The sequence below is a fragment of the Mustela putorius genome, unplaced genomic scaffold (genome assembly GCF_011764305.1).
Source record: "Mustela putorius furo isolate JIRA1106 unplaced genomic scaffold, ASM1176430v1.1 tig00537227_pilon_pilon_pilon, whole genome shotgun sequence".
NCBI classification, from domain to species: domain Eukaryota; kingdom Metazoa; phylum Chordata; class Mammalia; order Carnivora; family Mustelidae; genus Mustela; species Mustela putorius.
The window spans coordinates 25,884,848-25,900,064 of NW_025422368.1; the positions used below are offsets into that span (position 1 = coordinate 25,884,848).

The 15,217-nt window shown below is 38.5% G+C and overlaps 1 protein-coding gene across 1 annotated transcript in view; it reads right to left on the reverse strand.

The window, feature by feature from the left end:
- OVCH1 (ovochymase 1) overlaps window positions 1–15,217 on the reverse strand; it is a 51,976-nt gene that overhangs the window by 35,106 nt on the left and 1,653 nt on the right. The window contains 10 exon segments of the mRNA XM_045073458.1: window positions 94–227; window positions 5,798–5,885; window positions 8,077–8,266; window positions 9,765–9,916; window positions 10,365–10,430; window positions 10,433–10,459; window positions 13,483–13,655; window positions 14,429–14,526; window positions 14,808–14,886; window positions 14,888–14,924. Of these exon segments, the coding sequence (XP_044929393.1) occupies window positions 94–227; window positions 5,798–5,885; window positions 8,077–8,266; window positions 9,765–9,916; window positions 10,365–10,430; window positions 10,433–10,459; window positions 13,483–13,655; window positions 14,429–14,526; window positions 14,808–14,886; window positions 14,888–14,924 (1,044 nt within the window).

Below are 15,217 nucleotides of genomic sequence, written 5' to 3' on the forward strand. Positions count from 1 at the left end.
TAGGGACAGAAAACTAACTTCAGGTCTCTCTGCCCATCTTTGGTTGCTTAGATACTCTAACATGACAAGTAAAAATAAATGTAACATACGTACTAATAAGCACTCCATTGCTCGATTGTAAAGATATACAGTCATGGTCACATCCAATTTTATTTTGTGTGTCTAAGCTTGTAAATTTTACCAGGATAATTTTATTTCCTGGTACTGTTATTCTCCACATACATAAGCTAGATAGGGAAGGCAGAGAAAGTGTAATAAACGGCACTGTTGAGTGGGACAACTAAGATCTAGTATTTGGGCTTTAGCTCATAACTCACCAATAACAAAATTTTAAAGGCTATTAGAAGATAAAAGGCAAAGGAAATCCTTATGTGAGAATAATTTGATTATGCTCAAATTGCTGGAATTTATCCAACAAATAGAGGGGTTAATTAGAAATCACCAGAAACCACCCTTTAACTTTCATTCAGTTATAAAATACTAGAATTTTCACCTATACATTGAAGAACCCAAGATTCATCTCTTTGTTCTAAGTTAGTAGTCTAATTAAAAATTCATAATGTTCCCCCAGAAGTTGAATTATGCATCATGAATTATGGATTGACCAAGCAGTATATGTTAAGTCTAACCAGTCACGTCCTCCAAGGTCAGCCTGGGTCACGGTCTCTGTGGTTGCCATGTCATCTCTCTAATTCCCGGTAAGGTCAGCTGTGACCTTTTACTAACATCTTAGAAACATGTCTAAACATTCTGAAAGTAGTCTTACATGATTTAACACATAATCCTCTATTGTCCTTCATGAATTCACATTATTAAAGAAAAGAAAGCCCAGCAGACCAAAAATCCTTGGTGTCTTCCATGCCTCACATTCATCTGAGTGCAAAGCAATCATGCCTGGAATCGAACACATCAGAACAAACTTCTAAAACCTGACATTCTTTTTCAACCACTTCAGACCTGTTAACAGGTCACTGTCCTCTAAGTAATAATGTTCAGGATCTCAGCAGTTATCCAACTTTTTAATGTCTAGTTTCTAAAGATCAAATGCAATAATTCTTACTAAATATCTCCTCCCTAACCAGAAACTCCCTGCTTTGCTTTTTCTAGTCCATCATTTTGAACATCAATGTAAAAAGAGGCTGCCTAAAATAGTATTTTTTTTTTAAATCACTCTTTAGCGCTTCAATTTAGAAAACAATAAGCGGTCTAGAATATTATAAAGCTCAAATTTTTTTTTTTTTTGGTACTTCAATTTAGAAAGCAGTCCACATCTATCATCATTCTTGAGATTCATTATACCCCTGTGAAGTGGGCAGGGAGAAAGTACTCCCCCTCCTCAAAATAAGAAACCTGTCAGGATCTTAAAAGACTCATCACATCTTACATGTAATAGGAAATACAGTTTGGGCTTTATGGCTTCAAAGGCAAGTACTTTCTCCCATTCCAAACCTCTACCTCAAAGATAGAAAACAGATTTCAAATCACCTGATTTATTGTTAGCGACTGCTGTGTTAAAAAGGATTCTGAGATCTAGTCAAGCTAAGTGAGAGAGGGGGACCAACAGTAAGCATTGATTTACCTATTCAAATATTTATAGAGCATTATTGTATACCAGGCACTGTTCTAGGCTCTAAGAAATGCAATGTCTCCCATGTGCCTGGAAGGAGGGAGACCACCTGAGTGTCGTGTATCTGCCATGTCTGAGAATTTAGCTACCACCTAACAGAATAAAGATGGGCTTGGAGAAATTATAACTCCTTGCTCCTTCTTTGCATTACCTGTTTCTAACTTACCATTAATTAACTCCATCTGGAATTAAACCTTCTACCACTCTCCAGGCTGCTTTGCATAATGCAGGAATCACTAAGTATGCAAAATGATTCCCTATCTTATTACATTCTAAAGCACATTCCCCCACAGACTCGAACATTCTAAAAGAAGGATCTTACAGTGGAGTCTTACAGTTCTGTTAGTTCTAATGGAAATGGTTCTTCCAGAAAGAAATTACCTTTGATCAGTCACTCTGAAGCACTGTGAACTTCATGCTACTGAATTTTTCTGCTTGAGGTGTTTCAGACTATACTGGTGGTGGACATTATAGACAACAGACCTGCATAAGTATTAGTTTGTGATTCGAACTCTCAGAGAACATTTTTACTGCTCCCTACATCCAGTGTCAAGGTTTGAGGCATGTAACTTTCCACGTGGGCAGGACTGTGCCTTGTTTAGTCTTATACTGAAGGTATAGTCTTTGGTGTCCTCTCTTTATATGGAAATCTCCTAATCTTGGATATTTTTTATTTCTTTATTGATACATAAAATAGCAATGAATTTTACAACCAGTTTGTTTTAGATGTGCTGAAATACAGCATAAATTCATGCTAATACTGAGTTGTGAAATAACTGAAATTCTTATTCATCTCTTGTTGACTCTTGATTTGAGTCCTTACATGCTATTAGAAATCTTAACTATTTAACCTCAACTATATCCTCTAAATTTGAAGCAACTAAAACCTTATAATATCCAAGAAGACATCTAGTGTACATTTATTTAACTCTCCTATAGGTAACCTGAAATTTTTTTTTTTGGTTGCTTTCCTAGGAGGGTAATTATTCACCTTTTTTTCAAAGTTAAACCTTCCTTATTTGTTGTGTTCTCACGAAACTTCCTTCACGTATTTATACATTTCTCTTGACTCCTCTCCCTTACTCACTTTTCTGCTCATACGTGCAGTTAATTCTAACCCATTCCTCTCCAGAACAAAACAAAACAACAAAACAAAACAAAACCCTGCTTCTCTTGAAACCTGTCCTACTACCCAAAAGCCAGTTACATCTTCCTCTTTCCCTTCACTGTTAACTGTCTTTTTCATCAAAAACAATGGCAGCTCCATCCCTCCAACAGGTCAAAAACCCTCATGTTAATCATAAGGCTCTCTCTCTTACAACCCATATTTTCAACTCACTATAAAATCCTGTGGACCCACCACTTTTCACCCACCTCTACTGTTACAAACCTGGTCCCAAGCCACCACGCTTCCTTGGACTATTGCAGTAACTTGTCTTTCAGCTCTTAGCTTTCCCATCTAATGTTTATTTTCAATACAGCAGCCAAAGTGATCCTTTTTAAATGTGTCAGGTCATGTTCCTCATCTGCTCAACATCCTCCAATGGCCGTACATCTTACAGGGAAATCCTACGTCCTTCGTATGACCTGTAAGTTTGATCATGCCAACCGTGACCACTTCCCCCCCTCTCATTTAGCTCTAGCACTCTGATCCAACTCTTCCCCAAATATACTAAAAGTATCCCTCCCTTGCACATGCCGTTCCTTCTGCAAAGAATGTTCCTTCCTAAGATGACCTGTATGACTCCCTCCCTCACCTTATTCAAGTCTTTGTTCAAATATCATCTTTTTAGTGAAGTTTTCCCTGACCACCTTCTCTAATATTATACTACCATCCCTCTTTCTTTCTGTTTTTCTGCATAGCACTTAACATTTCTTACTATAATTTAATTTTAGTTACTGTAGTTACTTACTATTACTTAATTAATGACTTGTACTACCCCCATTCTCCACTTTCCAACCTGCCCCGCAAAGGAAGTATTTGTGTTTCATTCACTGCTATATTTCTAGCACCTGAAACAGTGCCTGACACATCATAAAGCTTTGATAAAAATGTTTAGACTACTTGGTGAAGGAAAGATACCAAGTCTTCAACAATCGCTTAGCCAATTATGAATATAGCTCTTAATCCTATAAATCTACTGAATTAGCCGCTAAATTTTGAACTGCCATATCCAATGGCATTTTATCTGACCTTATTTTTTGAAAGATTTTATTTATGTATTTGACAGAGAGAGAGCACAAGCAGGGGGAGCAGCAGAGGGAGAGCAAGAAGTAGGCTCCCTGCTGAGCAGGGAGCCCCACGTGGGACTCAATTCAGGATCCCGGGATCACGACCTGAGCCAAAGGCAGATGCTTAACCAACTGAGCCACTCAGGCGCCCCTATCTGACCTCACTTTGACTTCTGCAATAGCTAGCACTAATAACAAACTCCTTTTGCCTTGAAAGTCTTTCTTGCAGAAATCTCTTCAATACTTCATTGTCTAAGCTGACCTCCAGGTTCTCTGTGTTTGAGGGTAAACTGGCTGCCATCTGCAATTCTTAACCTAATGTATCAGTACTTTCTGGAACTTCACCCAGAGCCATCCATGCTCTTCTCAAATATCTACTTATAAATGAAATTCATTACTCCTGAGGAAGGCCATTAATTCTTGGAGATCTCTCAAGTTAGAAATTACTATATTTGGCTTGAAATCTGCTTCCTCCTAACATCTGTAGTGGTTCCTCTGATTAAGTTCCTTCCTCATCTCAAGTCTTCTTTGGATCAAAATCACCAAGATATTGTTTCAAATTCTTTTCCATCTTGGCCATTGTCCTTCATACAATTTCCAGCTTATCAATGCCCCTCTCTAAAGATTGTACCTGGAGACCCCTCCCAACTCTCCCCACCCAGGTTCTAATAAAAGAAGACTCTCACTCTTATTCTAGATGCTATTTTTCTAAAAGTTTAAGAAAAGATGGCAAAGGCTTTATTGGTATTATATTATTAGTAGGTTGATGCACAGAAAGTCAACTTACACTTTTAAGACATTTAAATATGGGCTTCAATTAAGCCATATCATTCCCTCTGTATACTTATAACAAGTATTTGCATTCCAGTCTTTATACACTTATTTTATAAATTTTAATTGTGCCACCATTTTAGCTCCCATTGCCTGTGGCAAAAAGTCCAAACTTCTTCTCATGGAATTTAAGGTGCTCTATAACTAAGTTTTAACCAGCCTTTTTATCTTCATTGTCCACTGCCACACTAGTTCTTATTTATGCTGGGACTGCTATCCAGCTGCCCTGTGATACACATTGTCCAAACAACTGTAATTTTCTCCATCTCCCTGACACTACTTATACATAACTCCTTCTGCTTGGCATGATTTGTTGAAATATAGATACCAGAGCTACAAAGACTTCATGAGCTATAAAACTGTAACTACCCTTCAATGACTAGTTTCAATACTCTCCCCTTCACTAGCACATTCCTACCACCATCCGCCCCCCAACCATAGTATAAACACAAACCAGACAAACCACTGCAGTGGGACTTAGCCTCTCCATTCTCCATAATACCACCCAACACATGAGTAGTATGAATTATAAAGCTTATCTGATGGTGTTTTATAGTATAGTTCTTCTTATTCAGCTCTTCCTTCTTTCCAGATTATAAACTCACAGATCTGTGATCTACCTTTGCACACCTTTCCATGCTCATACAAGATTTGAAGTTAATTCGCAACACTTGAGGAAATGAAGTACTTGCAAAACTTATTTCTAAAGCTTAAAGATTTCTTCAGCCAAAGAGGGAACAGATTATGTAGAAAAAGTTTAAAGACACTGAAGCTTATAGATCATGAGCTATTTTCCATCTTCTAGGCAACACTTAACATTACCATTATTACAGCAATAAGTAGGAAATGTTGCATATTTGAATACATCAATTCAGGTAAGCTCCAGTCTTAATACTACTCGTGTTGATGTTGATGGTTCGTATTAGTAGATATCAGAAATATCCATCAGCAAATACTTCCCAACTAGAAAATATCAGATGAAATATATAGACTTTTATGTTAATCAGGTTGAGAAATTGAGATACTAGGCACAAATGCCAAAACATAGCCCCTTAAAGACCTGATTTTGGGGGAAACCCAAGAATCATTCCTACCTTGGTTATATACCAATTACGAGAAAATCTTCTCTCTTCGGAATGGGGGTAACGAATCTTGCCATTTTCTCCAAATAACACGGTTCCTTGAGATCTACAAGCTTTCAAAGTGTAGAAAAAAGTTGATCACTTACCTCAGCTATGAAGAGAATTTCAAGACATATGGTACCCAGTCAGATTGAAGCGGTATAATTTATATAATTTATATTTATGGGAACACATGTTTTTAGACATTATGACCTCAGACTTCACTGAGAAAATCTCTCTAAGTTCTTCAGATTTAACATATCTTTATCCAGTTTTCAAAATCATGAGTCATATTGAGGCTTCAAATTCATTGTATATGGAACTAATATGGTTTTTTCCTCCATCTCTCACCAGGATATTCTGTTTTATAATAAAATACCTATGTAGAAAAATACTAAAGTAAAAGTACACAAATTTTAGCAATGACGTGGCAAGTCTCTATCATGCACTCAGAAATCTCAGCTTCCAGGGTCACATTCTAATTATTGGAAGCTAGAAAAAATAAGCAACTATGGGATGAGAAGCTTAGAAAGAAGATGTCAAGGAAGTGTTATTGAAATAAATCGTCACATTCTGCTATTCATTTCATTGTGGAATTAACTGTTACTGGCTGATTTCATTGCCCTTTTAAAATATTGTTATCATTAACCTTTGTTCAGGGCTTGTTAATCTTTTTAACCTTCTTTTCCAGGTGATGAAAACTGAACAGAATTGCTACCAGGAGAGAATTTCTCTGCGTAGTTATGACAACGAACAGAGCACTTTCACTCTGATGCCCAAATGAGAGTCAGTGGTGAGCCTGCTCTAGTGGTGTTCAGCTGGACCAGTCACAGCGGTGCTTCTCGAATCATGGGCAAGGTAGCTGATTGTGGATGACAGTGAGGGAGCGCTGGTGGGATGGAGAGAACATTAGGTTCTGACACTCTGGGTTCTGGCCTTGAAAAAATCTGGTTCTCGTACTCAGCTGTTTGTTCTTGTTAATGTATCCTCACATCTCTATTCTATGGAGGCTGCCCCTGGGCATTCCTTGCATGGGTGTCACCACTTTGTATGGCACACCTTCTGGTCCCCCGGGACTGAGCTCCTCAGAGCTCTCCTGGATGCTCAGACGTTACCTTTGTCACATTGGTCAATTTACTCCTTTGTCTTCCCAAATAGCAGGGAAGTTCCTTGAGGACAGGTTTGGCATCTCCTGACCCACATTTGTTTTTCTAATCTAGATTTTAGTGTTGCAAAACAAAAACAACTCTCCAAAGCCTCCCTTATTTTCTCCACTGTGGTCAAGTAAAATTAACAAAGGTGAATGGGAGAAAAGGGAAAGAAGTCATTTATTTTTAGTGTCTGAAACTAGACACAAATGTAGTGATCTGAAGGGGCACATGCACCTGAATGCTTATAGCAGCAATGTCCACAGTAGCCAAACTATGGAAAGAGCCTAGATGCCCATCAGCAGATGAACTGATAAGATGTGAGATATATATATATATATATATATATATATATATATATATATACATGTATATATATATGTATATTCGCACATATATACACACACACATATATATACACACACACAATGGATTATGCTGCCATAAAAAAAAAACTCTTGCCATTTGCAACAACTTGGATGGAACTAGAGGGTATTATGCTGAGAGAAATAAATCCATCAGAGAAAGAATTATTATATGATCTCACTGATATGAGGAATTTGAGAAACAAGACAGAGGATCATAGGGGAAGAGAGGAAAAATGAAACAATATGAAACCAGAGAGAGAGATACAAACCATAAGAGAGTCTTAATCTCAGAAAACAAACTGAGGGTTGCTGAAGTGGGGTGGGTGGGAGGAATGGAGTGGCTGGGTGATGGACATTGGGAAGGGTATGTCCTTTGGTGAGATAAAAAAAATTTAAAAAGATAAACTAATTTAGAGGAAAAGATATGTCAGCTGGATAAATGAAGAAAGAACCCTTCCTCAATGGTTATTTTTTAAATCCTTACGAATACAAAAAACAAAAAATCTACATGAACATAAACTTGAAGATCCAGGTTATGTCCAAGTTGAGTTTAAGTTAAATTGAAACTTATTAGTTCTCATGAATTTAGAGATTTTAGTTCATTATATATTGGATTAGGAAATGAAAATCAGACATATTTGTGCTTTTAGAGCCTAGTTCTATTATACCTGCAACATACCAGAGTAACTACCCTTGATATAAGCATTTGATTTAGAATGGAAGGATGAATTCACAGAAATTACACCTACCTGTGAGTATGTTCTGAGTGACAAAATCCATCAACTCAAACACCTTGGAGAAAATGCCCAGCGATACCCTTTTATGTTTTTTTCTTAAAGAAGTCCAATCTCTAGTCCAAACAGCTCTCCAAGAACTTATCCCAATAAGGACTCAGATTCCACTGTCTCTTCTACAAACAAATGAACCTCCAGAGTCTCCCTTTCAGAGTACAGAAAAAGAAAAAACTTGAAAATATTCACAGGTTAAAAATATTTTAGTAGGCCCACAAACAATAGCACTCATCTCAATAGCACTCATCTCTAGTAGAGACGTAGATACACACTGGTTACTGTCCACCAGTGGTGGTGGTGGTGGTGTTTTTTGTTTTGTTTTGTTTTTGGTCCACCTTTCTGTCTCTTCACCATTAGTTTCAAGGTACAGTCTTTTTGCCCAGATGTAACTTCCTTCCAATCAGTGTCTGCAATCTTGTCAAGCTACCATTTAACTTCTCTCTTGCCCCTACTTGTTTTGGGAACAACCATGTACATCCAAACCACTGGAAGGAGAAGGGGGAGTTTACAGAACAGTTTTTCACTCTAGTTTGTCACCTGGATTTGCTGGGAAAGACTGGGTCACATCCAAGCCTACAGCACCAGTGAATAGAATCCCCAAGTTCATGCAACAGCTGAAGGCTCTGAGAACAGAACAGAAGCTGAACTCTGTCCCAGGGGCTACATGTAAAGGACTGTGGGGTCTTGGACTAGAGGATAAAGAACACATGATTTTAGGATCCTTTAATAATCCTTCAGAATCATGTGTTGCTTTGAGAACACATGTCAATTCTGTATCCATTAAACCCTCTTCAAAAGGCACAGGATCGTTTGAGGGCTTAATCCAAAAAAGACAGTCTCTAAGTGAAGCAGATAGGATAGAGCACCATTAAACTACTTGGGTTCCAATTCAGAAAGTGGCATAATTCTAAATTGCTGTCTCCTCCCTTCCAAACCCTTCCTGGTCCCTGTCCTGTTAGAGCCTCCCACCTGCAACCCCTCATCCCCAGAATAAAAGTCAAAATTTTTCCAAAAGATAATTTTAGGGAGCATCCCATAGCAGTTCCAAGTTCCTTGCTCCTCCAGTTTTGTTTTGTTTTTATGTCTTTCCAAGTAAATTGTCATCCCCATCTAAAACTTAAAATGCCTTTCACCAATTAGTCTCCCTTTCCCTTCTCTGTCTTGTGAAGATCAGTCTTCTTGGTAAGTTGCTATGTCAGCCTTGGGAGGTCATTCATATGTTTTATCCAACCATTACAATAGTTATACCATCTTTGGTCAAATTTTGTGCAAGCATTGCATTCTGCCTTAAAGGCTTAAAAAATCACAATGTTTATCAAAAGGTGGAATGAAAAATAATTCACAGATAGACCTAATTTTGCCAAAGTGCTCTTGTTTCCTTCCAATAGGTTGGAAATGTTGAAACCAACTCCCCTGCATTCCTTCCCTCCCTTTCTCCAAAAAGAAGCATGGGGATAAGAATGGACACGGAACAGGAAAGAATGCTCTCAGGCCGGGTCAAGTAAACTTTTTCAGCAGAAACATGGTAGAAAGATGAACAAAAAGAATTCTGAAGCAGTAATTCTGCAAAAGCAACTCATGGGGAAAGGCAGAATCCGCTATTAACTATATGATACTGAATAAGCAGGCTGACTGATATATTTTACCTGGCAGGCATCCTTTTTCCCATCTGGACACATGGCACACATCATTGTCCTTCCCAGAAGAGGAAGGTTCATATGCTTGAGCACACTATTACACATTCTGTCATCCATGAGGGGAAGTTCTACTTCTCATGGGACGTTTGAATATTCTGATGCTGTGGAGACAGTCTGATAAATTAGACAACGATTGTCCTCACTGAAGTTTCCCCAAGAGGGAAACATTTTCATATTTTGTGAAATACTTTACCGTAAAAAAAAAAAAAAGAAAAAAATCACAACATTAAAGACAAATAAGTTTAACCATTGTTACTATTTCCTGATTATCCTTTTACTGTATTCTTTTTCATTCATTTGTCATAATTACTGCTGGTTTTCTTTTTCTGACACACTTAACCAAAATGGGTAGCAGGAGAAGTTTTGTGTTGAGCCTTAAGTGTAGTCATTTTTATGGGGAAGACAACCAGAAATTCTCACTGGATCATAACTTGGGGAAAACAAAAGCAAAACAGGATAAATGGATTACTCATGGCCAATAAAATTCCTGCTTCTCATGGACAAAGAAACCTGGAAGAACTACTATTGTTTCCTTTTGATGCCGCTCACTCTCTGAGATCTTGCGCCATCCACTGGTCATGCAAAGAATCCCTGCTTCAGAGTTCTCATCTCTATGGGAGGACAGATTGGCTGAACAGCAGTTCCTGGAAAAACAACAATAACAGAAAATTATAAGGCTCATAGATAGACAAGTCTTGAATATATTTGGAAAAGGGACATCCAGTTAATTTCATAGCTTCTACACTCTCTCCCTAAATGTAATATTGATATATATATATATTTAAAGATTTTATTTATTTATTTGACAGAGCAATAGAGAGCATGAGTAGGCAGAGTGGCAGACAGAGTAAGAGGAAGAAGCAGGCTTTCCACTGAGCAGGGAGCCCAATGAGGGACTCCATCCCAGGATGCTGGGATCATGACCTGAGCTGATGTCAAAGGCTTAACTGACTGAGTCACCCAGGCGCCCCTGACATATATTTAAAAACAAACAAACAAATAAAACTCTTTCATATGTAAAGAAATTTAGAAAAAATGCAGAAAAAGTAAAACAAGGAAGACCATAATCCAGTGTTATATGTACCACCATGATCTTCCAAAACTATTAACATTTTAGGGTAGACCCTTGTTCTTAAAAGATAGTTTTCCCTCAGAGTAACTAAGTCCTACTATGTGGTAAGCCCTCTTCTAGACCTCAGTGAATGAGCAGAAAGATAAATCCCTTACACACAAGAGTGTGTGTTAGGGAAGTGGGCATGCAAACAATAAATAAAATAACTTATTTGGTGGTTAGGTACTATCACTCTGGAAAAATCAGGGTAGGGTAAAGAAGTTCTGAAATCTGGAGATTAGGGGGGATGGCCTGGGAAATGTTATTTGAAATTGATAGTCATGGCAAGTTTCATTGAGCAGATGACATTTGAGTAAAAGCCTTGAAAAGTCAAGGGAAGGAACCATGTAGTTATCTGAGCAGAAAGCACTTGAAGAAGAAGAAAGAGAATGGAAAGTCTCCACAGTGGGGAGAAACAGTTGGCCAGAATGGCTAGAACACAGTAAGCAAAAAAAAGTTTAGTGGAAAACACACACAAAAACACACACTCACACACATGCACAACAGATCAGATGTAGAGCCAGGAGGGCAGAGATGTCAACTGGTAAAGACATTGATTTCCATCTGAGTAGAACGAAGAACCACTGAAGGGTTTTGAACAGAGTGACATAACTCATATTTCAAAAAGTATCTGTCTGATTGTTGGGTTAGTAATAAACATTAGGCATGCAAAAGAGGGAGTTAAAGACAATTTAAGAGACTACTAAAATTAAGCCAGGCAAGAAAAGACGGTAGCCTGGAATAGGTTGCTAGGAGTAGAGAGGGTAAGACAGAAGCAACAGGACTTTTCTGGGAGAAAGAAGAATCAGTGTGAGATAAAGAGGAATCAAGACCCAGTGCAAAGTGTTTAGTTTGAACACCAGGAAAGATAGAATTTTCATTAATCAAAATGGAAGGCTATGGGTAAAGGAGATTTAAGATGTAGGTGATAATCAAGATGCTGTTTCAAGGATATTAAGTTTGAAATGCTATTAGCCATCCAGGTGGATGACCAGTAGGCAGTTGGCTATACAACTGCTAGTAATCCCAGCAGCATATGTAATCTAAAGGAACCTGGACTAGACAGACAATATTTGGGATAGTCTTCACACAGATGGTGTTTAAAGGCTTGATCCTGGATGAGGACACTAAAGGAGTGAGGACAGATAGAGAAAAGTATGCCAACAATAAGAGGTTACAGAGAAGAGGAGGTGTCATCACAGATAACCAGTAAAAGGTGAAAAAAGAGGTAGAAGGCAAACCAAGGGACTCCTGGAACTCAAATGAAGAAAATGTTTCCAGGATGGTATGAGCAACTCTGTCAAAACTCCTTCAAGTAAGCTGATGGTTGAGAATTCACCTTTGAATTTAACAACATGGAGGTCAGTGACTAAGACAAGGGCAAACTGGGGGGAGTAAGGGGCGTGAAAGTCTGACTGACTCGGATGTCTAACAGATAGCTCAAACTTAATACGTGTAATTATGAGAACTGAGGAGAGGAAATTAACCTCCATACCATAAATGGAGTTTCATAGCTTTTCTATAAAGGGGAACAGAAAAATGGGGCAATAGTTTCTTTTGGTCACAGGTAATGGGAATTCTAGCATTCAACTTGAATGAAGGCTTGCTTATGATTACGGAGCCAAAGATCAAACAGTAAGTTTCCTTATTTCCCTCACTTTATGTGAGGGAAGTATGTCCCCCTCTTTTTCCTGCAACCTTTCAAGCATTACCTGCTGGGAAGTCAGGAGTTACATGGGAGACTCCAACCAGACTCTCCCATCTCCCATCCCTCTTCCTATGCAGTCTCCTTGCTTGAGCAATTAAAGCTCTAGGTTCTTGACTAGACTTTTGATGACTCAAAGGCAATGGCTTGCTTCATTACCTGGCCGACGCCTCTTAATTTGTGCTCATTGTTTGGGGTCACTGAAAAATTTCTTTTTTGTATTTTTTAAAAAATAGATTTTTAATATTCTTATCCAAAATGTTTAGATTACCTGTGCTGAGTGTCAGCTATCTAGTCCACAATAATGACAAAAAGAAGAACTCTCTGAGGACACTTTCAAATGTCCCAAACTCCCTGGCTAGAGCTGAGTATAAATAAGCCTAGAACGTAGCCCAGCCAAGACAAAAGAGTATATAAAATGCAGATTAAGCATACATAATTTGTGTCTGAGACCCATAGTTTCTACAGTGTTTTTTATAAGTTATAAACAAGATTTTAAAAAAGAATAAAACCTTTGGGGGGGAAAAAGGTGCCTGGGTGGCTCAGTGGGTAAGCCTCTGCCTTTGGCTCAGGTCATGACCTCAGGGTCCTGGGATCAAGCCCCCCTTCAGGCTCTCTGCTCTGCAGGGAGTCTGCTTCCCTCTCTCTCTCTGCCTGCCTCTCTGCCTACTTGTGATCTCTCTCTCTGCTAAATAAATAAATAAAATCCTTATAAAAATAAAATAAAAAGGAATAAAATTTAGCTATTCTAATATTAGTAGATCTATGCACAGAAATTAAAGTTAACTGGTACAGGATTAATAAAACACCATTTTCTCCTACACTTTTTCATGTGTAACTTCCCTACATACCAAACTCAACTTTGTGTTCTAGGTAGAGTAGTGCAATATTAGAACTCATATGTCCAAGTCTGTGGTACTCAAGATGGATAATAATTTTTGAGACAGGATTCTTCTGTTCGTGTACACCCTTCTGGGAGAGGCTGTGTTGCCCAGCAGTCACAGTCAGGCTCTTAATTTGCTTCCTAAAACTGAAGAAAAATGTTTCAATAAATATAGCTGTTTCCCCAGGAACGACTGCCTTGGTTTCACATAATTAAAATGAAAAGTGATTATTGTACCTTTAAACATTTCTAAGTCTTAAAAGGAGATGCACCTTGATTAATGGTTACTACCATCGTAATTGCCTATAAATTATAGGGATCTGCAAAAAGTCATGATTTTCCATCAGAGTGTTTGCATTCTGTGCACCCTTTCCCCCACCATCAAATGTCTTTCTGCATAAAGTACTTAAAAATGGCCTCCTTTTCTTTTAGACTTGTATACATATGCTCTATCATTTTAAAAAAGATATAAAAATTGTTCCAAGAACTCTCATTCATTATTATTAGTACTCTCAACCTAGCTAAGTATCAGTTATTTCCACAATATTTTTTCCCTCCTAATGACTCAGATTATTAAAATTTTGGAACATCCATTAAACATTTGATGTCAATATATCATTAGAACGAGTAATCATCAACTCCACCTCACTACCTACTCTACAAATTATCGAGGCTAATCTGGGATCTTTGGGGACTCTGATTAGTAGAATAAGAGGTACAGGAAATCTTAAAATAATCCTGATACAAGTTTCTGGGGATCAGGAAGGTCCATGAGTGGCTGGACCAGGTGGAAAAATTCAGAAAGGGATTGAGATTGAACTTCCCAGAGTATTTAGAGCTTCAAATCTCCCAGTCGTATAGCTAGCAATCGAGGTTTGATAAGTGAATAATGATAATGGAAATCCACAGCTTACTCATTGAGGCCAAGTAGGCAGTGTGCTGGGGTAACAACCAGATCCTCCTGGATCAAGCTTCCTCCACAGAAGTGGTGCTCACCTGATTTTAGGGAGACCTGCCCAAGAAGAAACGCACAAACATAACTCATATAGGTCTCCCCATAGGTGTCATCTCCCTTAGAAACACTAGAAATCAACTCTCCTTATCTAACATTGTTAAGTTACCAATATAATTGTTTAGGAAGAAATTTCCTATAAAGTAAACTTTCTGACAGAGAGGTTGAGCAGGGTCAAGAGAAAAATTACATGTTTTAACAACCTGGAGTTGTGATATTTGAAACAAGAAAAAAAACCGTAAGATTTCTCATTAAGAAATCAATGCTTTGGTTATACTGACCCACCACGGATGTCCGCCGACTGTTGAATTTCTCCAACCAGTAACTCTAAGGAAGAACCCAGTTTCCAAGACAGTTTCTGGTTGTCACATCAACCGCACGGATCCCACACTTCTGTCCTGTGTGGCAGAGAGAGCGCGTGTGTGTGTGTGTGTGTGTGTGTGTGTGTGTGTATACACACACCCAGGGCACTTCATAGAAGGATTCACTTGATCAAGATTCCAGCTTCAGATTCTCCTGGCCTGGCACGAATGTTCTGATTTCACTCAGCAGCAGGCTACTCCCTTCTTGTCTCAGGACACTCCTGAGACCATCCCACAATTACCCTTTGTTGACTGGAACTAGCTTCAGGACGCCCCCCTGCACCCCCCACCCCCACCCCGACCTCCCGCTCCGCGCGCGCGACAGTCGG